Source organism: Heloderma suspectum, chromosome 7, assembly GCF_057233095.1.
Source record: "Heloderma suspectum isolate Gila_16-S chromosome 7, 16-S_ref, whole genome shotgun sequence".
NCBI lineage: Eukaryota > Metazoa > Chordata > Lepidosauria > Squamata > Helodermatidae > Heloderma > Heloderma suspectum.
Window position 1 is genome coordinate 35,174,472 of NC_139464.1, and position 13,005 is coordinate 35,187,476.

General features: G+C 40.6%; 2 protein-coding genes across 10 annotated transcripts in view; one reads left to right on the forward strand and one right to left on the reverse strand.

The window, feature by feature from the left end:
- Window positions 1-12,149, forward strand: TDG (thymine DNA glycosylase). 4 transcript variants are annotated; one of them, XM_084809629.1, is made up of 10 exons: window positions 1-41; window positions 3,000-3,142; window positions 4,733-4,941; window positions 5,861-5,930; window positions 6,521-6,656; window positions 6,742-6,824; window positions 6,939-7,033; window positions 7,201-7,372; window positions 8,515-8,643; window positions 8,954-12,149. In XM_084809629.1, exons 2-10 carry the CDS (start codon window positions 3,049-3,051, stop codon window positions 9,088-9,090), a joined length of 1,125 nt encoding a protein of 374 aa, XP_084665755.1. In that variant the 5' UTR covers window positions 1-41; window positions 3,000-3,048; the 3' UTR covers window positions 9,091-12,149. The 4 variants fall into 4 exon arrangements, with proteins under 4 accessions (XP_084665755.1, XP_084665754.1, XP_084665752.1 ...); XM_084809628.1 differs by having other exon boundaries at window positions 4-41; window positions 4,736-4,941; XM_084809626.1 differs by lacking the exon at window positions 1-41 and adding an exon at window positions 101-208.
- Window positions 11,303-13,005, reverse strand: part of GLT8D2 (glycosyltransferase 8 domain containing 2) — an 18,926-nt gene continuing 17,223 nt past the window's right edge. For all 6 annotated transcript variants that reach the window (XM_084809636.1, XM_084809633.1, XM_084809635.1 and 3 more), the window contains one exon: window positions 11,303-12,836. In XM_084809636.1, coding sequence (XP_084665762.1) covers window positions 12,664-12,836 — 173 coding nt within the window. In that variant the 3' untranslated portion in view covers window positions 11,303-12,663. The remainder of the gene's footprint in view (window positions 12,837-13,005) is intronic.

Sequence of the window (13,005 nt, forward strand, 5' to 3'; positions counted from 1 at the left end):
GGCGTGCCGTGAACGAGGCCGAGCGCGCGGGGCAGCCGAAGGTATAGAGCGGAGGGGGAGGGGCCGGGCCGCGAGGGGGGCGCAGCGTTGGGGGTTGGGCTCGCCTCGCCTGGCGAGAAGTTCGCTAGGCCGCGGGTGGCTGCGAGAGCGGGCGTGAGGGGGGAGCACAGCAACGCTCGGGAATGGAAGCCGAAGAGCTGGGCACCAGGTACCTGCGCGGGGGGCGGTGGAAGTAGGCCGAGGCGTCGCTGGGAAGGGGGCCCAAAGTCGGGGGCGGGGGAGGCGGAGTGAGAGCGGCGTTGGGCCCCCTGCGACTCTCGCTGTCACGGAGGCGGCGCCTAGCACAAAAGGCTGCCGCTGAAGGCCGTGGCCTGAGCCCGGGTGGGTGGCAGGGATGCGTGCTGCGCCGTGTCTTTCCCCTATATATATATATTTTTTATAAAGTGTATATTTTAATTACGCAATTTAGAAACCGCTGTACATGTGTGTGTGGGGGGGGAATTCCTGAGCAGTAATCGGTAAGCAGTAATCAGAAGTGTCAAAAAATGCGTGTAGGTACGCATGCACACGAGGGGGCTGGATGGAACAGGGCTGCCTTGTATGTATGCTTGTCTAGCACTGCAGCGAGGTCTGTTAGCTTATTGTACAGCTTCTACTGTGCGCGCGCGCGCGCTTATAGGGCTGCCCCCCCCCCCCAGTAAATTCTGAGTCGATTGTGGCTGCCGTCTCATTCAACTCAGTGGTACTTCTGAGCAGATACGCATACGAGATATCTAGGATTGCACTGTGAATCTGCATACATTTTCATATGAAGAAAACATAGTTCTAAACAAAAGCACACTTTCTCAGTTTTTATTGTTTACAGAACGCATCATCTTCTGTAAACTGGTGTTCCAGTTTCTCTAACTTGAGGGAATACCTCTTTTAAAGTGATACTTGCCACCTGTTGTTTTTATAAATTCTTTGATTACATTTTTTTTCATCCACTGCTTGTTCAGTTGAGGGCACCTTGGTTTTTACCGTATTAAGTCAACTACGCAGTGCAGCCCTGTTTGTGTATTTATACGTTACATATTTGAGTGTGTCTACATGAGCAAAAGAAAAGACAGTTATTAAAATAGAATTACAGTAGTAATTTTGACCTGTTGGTAATGCACAGAAAATAACTGTCAGACATTTAAGGATGGCATAAGCATTTGACAGGTTTTATTAACGTGCCTTTTTAATTTCAGGCCTATTTCTCAGAAACAGCAGATGGTGTGATAAAACTTGTTTGTGGACTGTAGATCTTCAGATTGCAGGTGGGGGCTCGCTATATGGCAGGGGTGGGGAACCTGTGGCCCTCCAGATACTGTTGGACTACTACTCCCATCATCACTAACCATGCTGGCTGGGACTGCTGGAGTTGGAGTCCAACAACATCTGGAGCGCCACAGGTTCCTCACCTCTGCTGTGTGCTCTTCTATTTTTATTTTATTTTTTTAATACTCTGCACAGAGAAACCTGGTATGGCAGAGTGAGACTAGACTTCTCTCTGACATCTGGTCTTCTGTGTGTAGCAGATTTGTAACCAAAGAGCATTTAGTAATGTGAGCCCCCATCTGCAGTCTACTATAGTGCAATCCAGAAACAGGCTTACCACCTCACATCTGTTTGTGTGCAACTATGCTTCCATTAACAGTGTATTAGGAACATAGGAAGCTGCCTTATACTTAGTCAGAGGGTCATTGGTCTATCTAGCCCAGTATTGTTGACAATAGCTGTGTTCGGGTAATCAAGATGGGGGAAGAATGCATCATGGCTTCTCCCCCAGCCCCCACATGTGCGACCACTGTTTGCATAATCTCCACCAATGCACATTGTGAGTTTTAGCGTGGGTACTAAGCCACCACCACCACACTGCATGCCTGGCTCGAACGCAATCTGTGATGCAGATGCATCTGCATCGCAGGGATTATGCAAATGGCGGCCACACATGCAGGGCCAGGGGAGGAGGAGCCACAATGGCTTCTTCCCTCATCGCAGTCATTTGAACCCAGTCACTGACTGGCAGCGGCTCTCCAGGGTTTCATGCAGGACTCCTTCCTAGCTCTACCTGGAGATGCCAGGAATTGAACCTGTGACTTTCTGCAGTCAAAGCATGTGCTTTACCAACTATTCCTTTATAAAGTTACAGTGGAAAGCAAACAGTGTTTCTAAGGTTAACATATTCAGGATAATGGAATGTGAATGAGCTGCTACTTTAACTACTTTAACTTTTTAGACCATTTGCTTGGACTCTAAATTGCCACAGGGATTGTGAGTCTAGAACTGTGGGTACAGAAATAGCAGTTAGGTTTAGATGCTCTAAAACCTTAGATGTGGGACATATCTATAGACACAACCATGGGTAGAAAGTTGTGTCTGACCTCTGGTAGCCACCCTTTCCAGCTGCAGTTTGCAGGTGCCTGTTGTGCCTTCTTTTTTACTCATGACCCTAACATGAATTGTCAGGAATTGGTCCCTTTCACTATGGGTTATAGCTTTCTCTGCTCTGCATTCACCAGGACACTCTGCTTGCAGGGTTTTTACTTTTTAAATGCCTGAACCAGGTTGCTGTGAATCAATTTATATTTTATTAGAACTCAGTGACTTGTTCATCATTTTTTCTTCAGGTTAATTGATACAATATTTTGTCCCCACAAACCGTGCAAATAAGAAATGCAACTCTATAGGTCACTTGTTTTTATTTTGCTTTTTAAGTGGGGTGTGATCATCAAACCATTCTGATCCTATTTAAGCTAACAAAAAGCAAGGTAAATCTACTGATGGGTAACTGTTGATATTGACTGTGATCCTGTGGATGAATTTGTATAGGATGAGATTTGTATACCAGTGTTGCCAAATACCACCAAGAGAAATTCAGCAAATAGGTTGTGGAAATTCAGGTTAAATGCCATGGGAATTCTTGTCCTGAATTTATAATTTGAAATTGTAATAATTGTATCTTATTTTTAAAGATACTACACTCCTCTTCAGCCAGCATTTTATCCTTTTCCGTTCCATGAAATGATGACCACAGCCCCAAATATGGAGATGATGACTGAACAGGACGCTCTTCAGGGAGTTTTAGATCCAAACATTGTTCAGGAACCTGTTCAAGGTATCTTACATTTTTCCTTGAACAGAAACTTGTTTCTTTTAAAATTTCTGAAGATAGTGCAGTAGATTCCGCATTAGAAGTGGTGGTATTGCTGATCTGAACATATTTTTAGGACAATCCTAACTATGAAAAAGTACACTTGCTTTACACTTCTCATAAGAGAGGCATGACTATGCTGAAGCTAAAAGCGTCCATACGTTTTTTCTGATACTTGATGAAACAGCAGTTTATATGAATATTACTTTTAAATAGTACATGTTTAGCTCTACATTTCTGTGGCATACAATAAGAGTCAATATTCTTATGGGAACAATTCATATAACCTGTCTACATCATGGGGTAGTATCCAATAGGGGCTTTGGTCTGCATGAGCCCAGCCCTGTCAGCCCAGGTCCACGTGCGGCCACAATACAGCGCTTTCAGGAGGAAGCCCTACGCAAGTGAAAATGCTGGTTTCTGGAAAGGCTAGGTCATGTCCTTTCCAGAAACCTGTTTTTTCACTCATGCGGGGCTTCCCCCTAGAAGTACTGTATTGTGGCCGCACGCGGACCTGGGCTGGCAGGGCTGGGCCCATGCAGACCAAAGCCCCTATTGGATACTATTCTTTGTATCTATGTATGTATTACTTAGGTCTCAGAAGTAATCAAAGTAGCCCTTTTTAGGGCTGTAATCATATAGCTACCTACCTAGGAGTAAACCCTATTGAACTCAGTTCAGCTAAGTTCTGAGGAGATGTGCATAGGATTGCATGGTAAATCTGTTATTTTTCTTGCATACTTCCTAACTGGCCTTTGTGTTTAGTAGTTCAGAAAAAAATCCCATAGTTTTTCCAGTTGGCCAGCATATTCCGTCAAAGGTTATAAACACACCCACACTTGCCATTTTACAGGTATGTTAACTATAGTGGATTACGAACTCCCTTACCATTTTTATATTGTTATAAACCTTTGGATAATATTTCATTATCTCAATTTTTTTGCATTAAAAAGAGGCAACCTAGTTGGTTTCAGAGAGAATTTCTTAGTTCATAATATAGGTGTTGCCTGCCATATAGTATAGTATAGTATTTTAATTCAGAGTCTGCTCAGTCTTTTCTTGCAGACTTGTGATTTATAGCAAGTTGAATTTATTTTGTAAAAACAGTGTCTGGAACTAAGCTTAAGATTTGTCATGTGATTTGTTGTTATTGTTACATACATGTTGTTCAGAATTAGGCATAGGCAGGCACTGGGGAACAGGTTTGATACCCAGAGGCTTATTTGCAAGGCATAAAAAATAACTTGCTTTTATTAATGGTTGATATATCTATAAGTAAATATTAAAAGTAAGAGTGATTTGACACAATTGCAGTAAAGGCTATGCTACACACAAGTCCAGTAACAGGATGGAGAAGAGGGCCAGATGAAGAGTTGGAAATCTACCTCGCCACCTTTGTTGAGGATTTGTTAGATGGTATATTTAGTTAATGGACATTTGATAAGTTTGAAAAATACTTCCAAATTAAACTTTCACATTGGTACTGGTTTAATATTCTTCTGCAATAACCATTAGAAACAATACAATAAAAAGTTGTTTTCTTTTGTCTTTCAGCAGCTGTTAAAGGAAGGAAAAGAAAAAATAAATCTTCGGAACCCAAAAAAGCTGCTGCTAAACCTGCCAAATCAAAAGGCAAACAGGAGAAAATCACAGATACTTTCAAAGTCAAAAGGAAAGTAGATCGTTTTAATGGTGTATCTGAAGCTGAACTGTTGACCAAAACTCTTCCTGATATACTGACCTTCAACTTGGACATTGTAATTGTAAGTCAAATGTAAGAAGCTTTTATCTCTCTAACTTTTTTGTAGCTAGTTCAGTTAGCAACTTAGTAATACATTTCAGGGGGGTATCTGTGTTAGTTCCTTGCAGCAAAAACATTCTGTTCTTGCTTTGTATACATTTTGCACCCTGCACAGAAATGTCACAGACTTACTTCCCCTTGCATTTCAGGGACTCTTGGTTCCAGTGTTTAACGTTCTTTTCCTGCCTTGTATGTCCTATCTATCTGTCTGTCTATGCCAACCAAGGATAATGCGTCATGCATCTGATGAAGTGGGTGCTAGTCTGTGGAAGATTATGTATGCTATAATAGTCTTTAAGGTGTGCTTAAAGTTGATGCTAACGGCATCTCAATACAAAACATAGAGTTCTTGCTTCCTCACTAGTGATTGTTGTAACAAATGCATAAGGTACAACCTTAATTTTATTGAAGCAAATGGAAAGTCTCTACATAATTTTAATGAAGATAGGATTGCAAGACTAATTCTTTAGAAAAAAGCTCAGAAGATGGGTCACTTGTTCCAAGTGATTCATCTCCTAGATTCACTGGGGACTGCAAGTGACCATCTTTTGATCTCTCCTTAGGGTCAGCAAAGAATTAAGATCTGTTCACACTTCCACTATTTCCTTACTATTTTAAAGTATTGCCTCTGTTTTAGAACCAAGTACTTGCAAGATCTGACAAATCATTAACTTCATAACTCCTGGAAATTGAAAGTCACCTCTCATTTCCTGAGTTTTTTATTTCAAATTTTAGATCAGTATCCTGCCTTACGCCAGCAAATTATACTGGTAAACAATAATTATGTAATACCTTGTTTTGCCCTTGTTATTAATCTGATGTGTTGTGTGCTTTATACATTCGAAATAACAATTGAGACTTCATTACATATTGCTTTCTAGATTGGTATAAATCCAGGTTTAATGGCAGCCTATAAAGGCCATCATTATCCAGGACCTGGAAACCACTTCTGTAAGTACCTCCTTTCATGATCTGTTGAAATGTAAGGATTTGGTTTTAATTTGGAATTTTCTGATTGTAGAAGTGGGCAGCAGGAGAAAGGTCCTTGAAATGGGATCATGGCTACAGTTTGGCCTCTGCTAGAAGAAACTTCATGAGCAGATGCATATGTAAAATGGTGTTCATGTGAAATAGTGCAAATTCAGTTTTCATTCCAAAAGTGGAATGCCAGGCAGTAGAATGCCAAGATCACAGGATGAGATATCGATTATTCCATCTCCTTTCATGGACTTCAGGAAATTGTGGGGCAAACTGCCAGTCAGAACATACAGTGAAAGATACAAAATTCATGTCATTTTCAAGTACTAGTTGACTAGGCATGGATAAGTTGACTACAATGTAACATAAACTACCTTCAGCATTCTAAAGGTAGAATGCTGGTCAACCATAATGGGGTCAACCATTGACCCCATTTTGCATATGGTTATGCCACTTGTATTGTTATAGTCTTAGAAACAAACATCTTGTTGAAAGTAAATTGGGGTGCTGCAATATATGCATTTCAAAAGAATATAAGAAATATGTATTTTCTGGCTCCACAGGGAAGTGTCTTTTTCTAGCTGGACTAAGTGAAGAACAGTTAAATCATATGGATGACCATACTTTACCACATAAATATGGGATTGGATTTACAAACATGGTGGAAAGGACAACACCAGGTAGCAAAGACCTTTCCAGGTAGGGCAAAGTTCAGATAGGATACAGTAGATCACTTGTATTTGCACTCCTATTTTTATTTGTGTCTTTTCTCTCTATTTTTTAGCAAAGAGTTTCGGGAAGGAGGACGTATTCTGGTGCAGAAATTGCAGAAGTATCAACCTAAAATAGCAGTTTTTAATGGAAAATGTAAGGGTTTTTTTTTTTTTAATCAATGCAGTGGATTAAGTGCAGTTTCTGTATTTTGATTCCACTGATCTTCTCTTGTGACTAACAATTGATTTATCTCTGATTTCATTGTAGGCATTTATGACATTTTTAGTAAAGAGGTTTTTGGAGTAAAGGTTAAGAAGCTGGAATTTGGACTGCAACCACATAAGGTCCCAGACACAGAAACAGTACGTTCCTGTCATGGAAGGATGCATTTACTAAAATATATTATCACTTCATTTTAAATCCATAGCAGTCAAGAGATTACTGAAGTTTTGAAACAAATTAAATTGTTTTAAAAATGCTTACCAGTTTGGTGACTTACTGCCTGCTCTTTTTGATATTTCTTGTACAGCTTTGCTATGTTATGCCATCATCCAGTGCAAGATGTGCTCAGTTTCCTCGTGCACAAGATAAAGTTCATTATTACATAAAGCTCAAAGAACTGAGGGATCAGCTGAAGGGTGTTATGTCAAACACAGAGGTCCAGGAAGTGCAGTACACATTTGATTTGCAGCTTGCACAAGGTACAGCATATAAAGTCAAAATATCCATGATTTGCTCAAACTATTTAATCCCCTAAAGTAGGTCTGGGCAGTTGGTCCATGCCATGAAATGGAAGACTGCATTTGTTACATATTTTATATATAATCATCATAAAAATATGCAAACTATGTTCTGTTAAAATCCACTGCATGATATCTTCCATTAGGCTGTTCTTACAACTCTTGAGAGAACAAGGTACTTCGGAAATTATCTCTGATTGAAAAGTTACAACTCTCTCATAAGTCCAACTTTTCTGGGTCAGTGGGCACATTTGGAATTTTGAGAGAGTGGTGTCGGAACTCTCACAAAATGGCTGCCCTGGGGGGCTTACCCATTCATAAAATGGCCACTGTGGTGGGCATAGCCAGGCACAGTCACACTCATTTCCTAGAAGGCAAACTGTGAGACTAAAAGAAAAGTAACTTGCTCAAGAACCGACATACAAGGCAGAGATGAGGGTCTGAGCTCCAAAACATAAAGCTACTCTTTTGAACCCAAATAAAGATGGCACTGGAGGGCAGTACTTTGCTTTACAGCATGCCAACCTCCCAGTTAAATAATGATCAGGAGGGGCAGGGAGCCTGGCGGATGCCAAGAGAAGTGTCCATGGGCACATTGGTGCCCAGAGGCACCATGTTGGACACCCCAGAATTAGATGCTGCCCTGGCTCTCATGTAACACCAGTTCTTGGGTTATTTAACCCATGAATTGGTGGGAGCGAGTGAGAACGCTACCTCCAGCGTGCTACTCACTTCCATTTTCTGTAAACAGCCTACAGTCAGCCCATTCGTGGGTTGCGAGCATGATGTCCAAAGAACAAATTTGTAGGATAAGAACAAATCATAGGTTATCTCTGGGTTGTTTAACCCCTGAACAACTCAGAGTGTCCAGATTTGGACATCGCACTCACAACCTATAAACAGGGTGATCATAGGTTGTTTACCGAAAGTGGAAGTCAGGAGCGCACCAGAGGCCGTACACTCACTCACTCCCATGATATTTCGTTATGTGCAAACTGCATCTATCTCTTACGGTAGAAAAACAGTATTATCCTATTGTAAAACTTCATAAGCTCAACAGTTCAAAAGAAATCTGATTACAGTTGTGGGTTTCTTTTATCCAGAGGAGGCTAAGAAGATGGCTGTCAAAGAAGAAAAATATGATCCAGGTTATGAAGCTGCTTATGGAGGTGCTTATGGTGAGAAAATGGCCATGGAGAGTGAACCATGTAACTTCCCTTCAAATGGAACAGGTACAGTATGGGGGATTTTTGCTCCCTTTAAAAATCTTTCTTTTGGCTAGAGGCTTACATTCATAGTCAAAAACCTTGGGAGAGTGGGGAGACCACTAATTTCCCTGAAAGAATTAGGTTTCCAGGGGTCTTCGCTCCCTCCTCCCACCCCCAGCTACATTCCTGTTGAACAGGAGGAGGAGGCAAAGATGATCTAACTGGTATCTCTGACAAGCAAAATGTGTAATCGCCATGTTTAAAAGAGAAATGCCTTTTCATCCTTTAGCCATAATACCAATAAACAATGAAGGGTTGTTTTTTTTTAATGCAGCAACCAGTACAGAGTTTAGCAGTGGATCTTCCTTTGGAGATGTACCCAATGGACAGTGGATGACACAGTCTTTCACAGACCAGATTCCAGAGTTCAGCAACTCAAGACCACAAGAGGAAGAAGGAAGCAATGCTTAAAGTCTGCCTTTTAACTCAAGCCTAAGTGCTGCAGAGGGGTTTTTTTATTATGCAGTTGTCAAGAATGGTACCTCAGTTCCCCCAACTGAAGCATTTTAATAGTGTTTTATCTTTGTTTTCTTATAAACATTTGTGTTTGTAGACTCAAACCTATGAATTAGGTCACCTTAAGGAAATGTCCAAGTTTTTAAGATAAAAGGCTTCACTTTTTTGTATGAGGCTTTTGTTTTTGAATTGTTCCATAGCTGCAGTTTTAGGAAACTGACTTCTTATTTGTGATGACCCAGTTCTTGTTTTAAATTAGTATTTTGTAACGTAATCTGTAACCTATCTGGCCATGTGTTGGGATATTTCATATGTGTATTAGTATATCTGAAGAGAGGGAAAGTCCCTTGTAGATTTAATATTGTTACTGGACACTGGCATAGCAAGTTATTGTCCAGCAAATCTGTTACACAGTAGTAGATATTCGGGCCTACCTATGGTATGGGAGAGACCTACTTTATAGCAGAAGAACTGGGTTTTTTTCTTTCTAAGAAAGGAGCTCAAATCCTTAACTTGTTTCTGGTTCATGCATGCATGTGTGTACATCAGTTGATTACTGGCACTTGAATGTGTAAAACACCTCCACCAAAAAGCATTAGGGTTGAACCAAATGCTCTCCAGGTTCATTCATCAGTTGAAACAATCATTTTGCAGGGGCCAAGCTTGTTTTCTTGGCTAGTTACTGCTGCTTCAGCTGCCCTTCCTCTTCTTCACCCCCCCATCCTTTAATTCATCTTCAAGTGATCCCAGCCAATCAAGAATCATGTGGTGACATTACAGTGCTGTGTAACCAACAGGATTTGACTATTTGCTGATATCATTAAGAGCAAATGATGCCCACTTAGAATAAGGGCAGTGCTTTCTATACCAATCACATGGGTCATCTTAGGCAGTGAGGGATTACAAAATGAATACTTTCACAATCGTCTATGAGAAGTCACTGAACCTGGGGCCCTCTTTCAATTCTGAGAAAACATGTTATAGTTCTCCCTTCTCTGCTTTTTTGGCTCAGCCCTAAAAAGCATTTTTGTGAGGAAAATGAAAGCGCTGCCTCTAGTTATCAGTGATGGCCTATTATTTTGCTGTAGTTACCACATGATAAACACACATGTATGAACCACTCCTAAGTCTTTGTGAAATGGGGGTGGGGGGAGTGTGTCAAGAAAAGGGTATGGGGAGAGAGTGCACATGTTTCTGATAGTCTGATACTGTGGTAGTCATCTCCACTTTATCTCAGGAAGATGTGGGGGACCCTGCAACAAACATTTCATTCATTCCTTTCTGCCTGCCCTCCGCATGTTCAGCTGTTAGGGGGAGCGACTTGTAGTTTAGCTCTAGGAAGGGATGAATTTAGTGTTTCAAGAGAATTTTTGGCCAGAGTAGAGAGCCATCTGGAGAACAAATCAAAAGTCTGTTCTGTATAGGCTTCCTAAACATACACATGCCACCAAAAAGGGGCAGGTGGGGAACTGAAAAAGAATGAGGAAGGGAAAGGGTCAAGTTTCAGCTCTGTTCCAGGATTTAGTGTTTTTCCTTTCTAGGAAATGTAGCATTCCACATCTCACTGACCAAAATATTTAGTAGTGATTGCAGGACATTCAGTGTTGGGAAGCTACAAGCATACCCTGGGGACTGGACATAGTTAACCACTTGTGAAACATTTCCGTAAGGTTTGGGGTATAATTTACTTGCCTGCAGAGGATTCCAATAGGGTTCGCCCTGTCTTCCCTTTCCCTCACCTATTCATGGGCTCTCTACAGGCAGTGGAGTGTAATGCTGGGAAAATGGGAGGTAGGTGTGCACCTTCCATATGCTTTCTCAATCCCTTCTTCTCTGCCTTGTAAGTAAGGCTTGGAGAGGAAAAGTCAGATGTGAATAAAGGAGGTGCACCCCATTTCCCCCAGTGCCCTGCTGCACTGCCTGCATGCATAGGGGGAGGAAGGAGGAAACAGGCTGCATTCATTACTGGAACCTCCACATGCAGGTCTTGAACCCACAATGTAAGTAGATTATGCCCATTGCCTTTCTGTACACTCACATTAATATTGGGAATGGTTGTCCTGCCAGTACCTAATACTTCGCTTCTTTCTGTTCTCCCCCAACTCTCTTTGTGTCACAAGAGGAGAAGAGATGACTTAAAAAGTAAAAGCAATAAGAGGATTAAACAGAAGTTTTGATAATATGTTTATTAAGTGCTTTGGATACTTGAATTATGCACAAGAACTGTGTCTCCATAATGTGTACATAGTTTAGATCACTATTTAACTACACCAGAAACAGCTGAATTTATTTAAAAATGTCTTGTGTGTATTGGTGTTCAGAATGATAGGTTGAGTGGATCAATTTAAAGTAAATCCTTAGCCTGCTAACAGCTTTGGAACTTTTCCAGAGTCTTTTGACTTGCTGCTCATTAAGAGATAAGCATATATATGGTCTCCTTCCAAAATCATGTGCTTTAATCCTCCACCACAATGATTAAAAAAAAAAATTAGAACTGACATGTATTTTCTAGTTCTGATCATATTGGTTAGTTTCTTGGAAACTGTTCATTATCTGGTCAACAATCTATACAATACTTCACTTGTAGCATAATCCTATCTGTATTTACTCAGAAGCAAGCCCCCTTATGTTCAGTGGGGTTTACTTCCTAGTAGGTGTGTTTAGGATCACAGCCTTAGTTTATTTTTTATGTATCGCTGTTTACATGGACACTTTCTTGCAAGTGCTTGAAGTGCCTTGCATCAGGGATCTGGAACGATTTTTATTTTTAACAAAACTATATTACCCGGGGTGATGGGTAGCTCAATAGCAACTATTGTATATATGAAAAGGGAACATTTTGCTTTGAACAGGGCATCCATTAGATTACTTAGACATAAAATGCACAACAGCAGGTTAATGAAATGTGAATGCACGTCTATTCTCGAACATGGTGCTTTAAAATTGTATTTAATACTTCTGATCTGCCAATTTCTTGTAAAAAAAAAATCAGGAATTGTTGCAGTATCTTCTGGTGCTTAACTGTGGCATTGTTTAGAAGTCTTAATGCTGAATTGCTTTGTGCTATTGAAAAGAAGCAGTGATAAATTATTTGAAATGAATAAAAGAATTGATGTTTAATCCTAGTTTAAGTTTAATATTGACTACAGAAAGTAGACTTTAAAGCAAACCTTTCTTTAAATTCAAAAGTGTTACAAGTGGTCTCTCAGTAAGAAAGAGAGTATGGAGGTCCTGGTTTTATAAAGAGTAGTTTCCTGTAAGCATTGTAGTCTTCATAGCAGGACTTGAAATGGAAGCTTCTCTGGACTATGCATACTTCATCATGGACCCACTGCACTCTTCAGCAAGTTTCATATTGAGACATCTCTTCAACGCTTATGATGGCTTTGTAAAAGTCAGTTACAGTCTCATACAGCCACCCTTATGTACAACAAAAGAGGCAAACCACATCATGAGATGCTATGTAGAATTACGTACCTTGTGCATGCTGGAAATTACTAATCCTGTGCCTAAAAAACATGAATGACATCAACTATTAGGACGAATCAATTTAAAAGTCCCTGTAGGGTCCGGAACAAACCACTTTTCCCATAGGTCAGCATGAACACTAGGATAGTCCCAAGGCTTGTATCTTCCATTCCAGTGAAGTAACTTGGCTTCATGAAGAAAATGCTCTGAGTACCTGGTATCAGGACTCCACCCTATGTGAGTTAAAAAGAAAAGTTGCTTTTATAGAGTCCTTACTGGAAAACTTTTTTAAAAAAGAAATAAATCAGTGTGGATATCACCCAGTCTATCTTAAGCACTTGCTAAACCCTCCCACTGAAATTTGCAGCGCAAACTTATACACGTCTTTTCAAAAATAAGTCC

Bases quoted from the DNA above. Each gene is read 5' to 3' on its own strand.
- TDG (XM_084809626.1), top strand. From the start codon at position 183: ATGGAAGCCGAAGAGCTGGGCACCAG. The intron at 209-2,999 runs GTACCTGCGCGG...TTATTTTTAAAG, and splicing joins GCCGAAGAGCTGGGCACCAG to ATACTACACTCCTCTTCAGC. The intron at 7,034-7,200 runs GTACGTTCCTGT...TTTCTTGTACAG, and splicing joins AGGTCCCAGACACAGAAACA to CTTTGCTATGTTATGCCATC.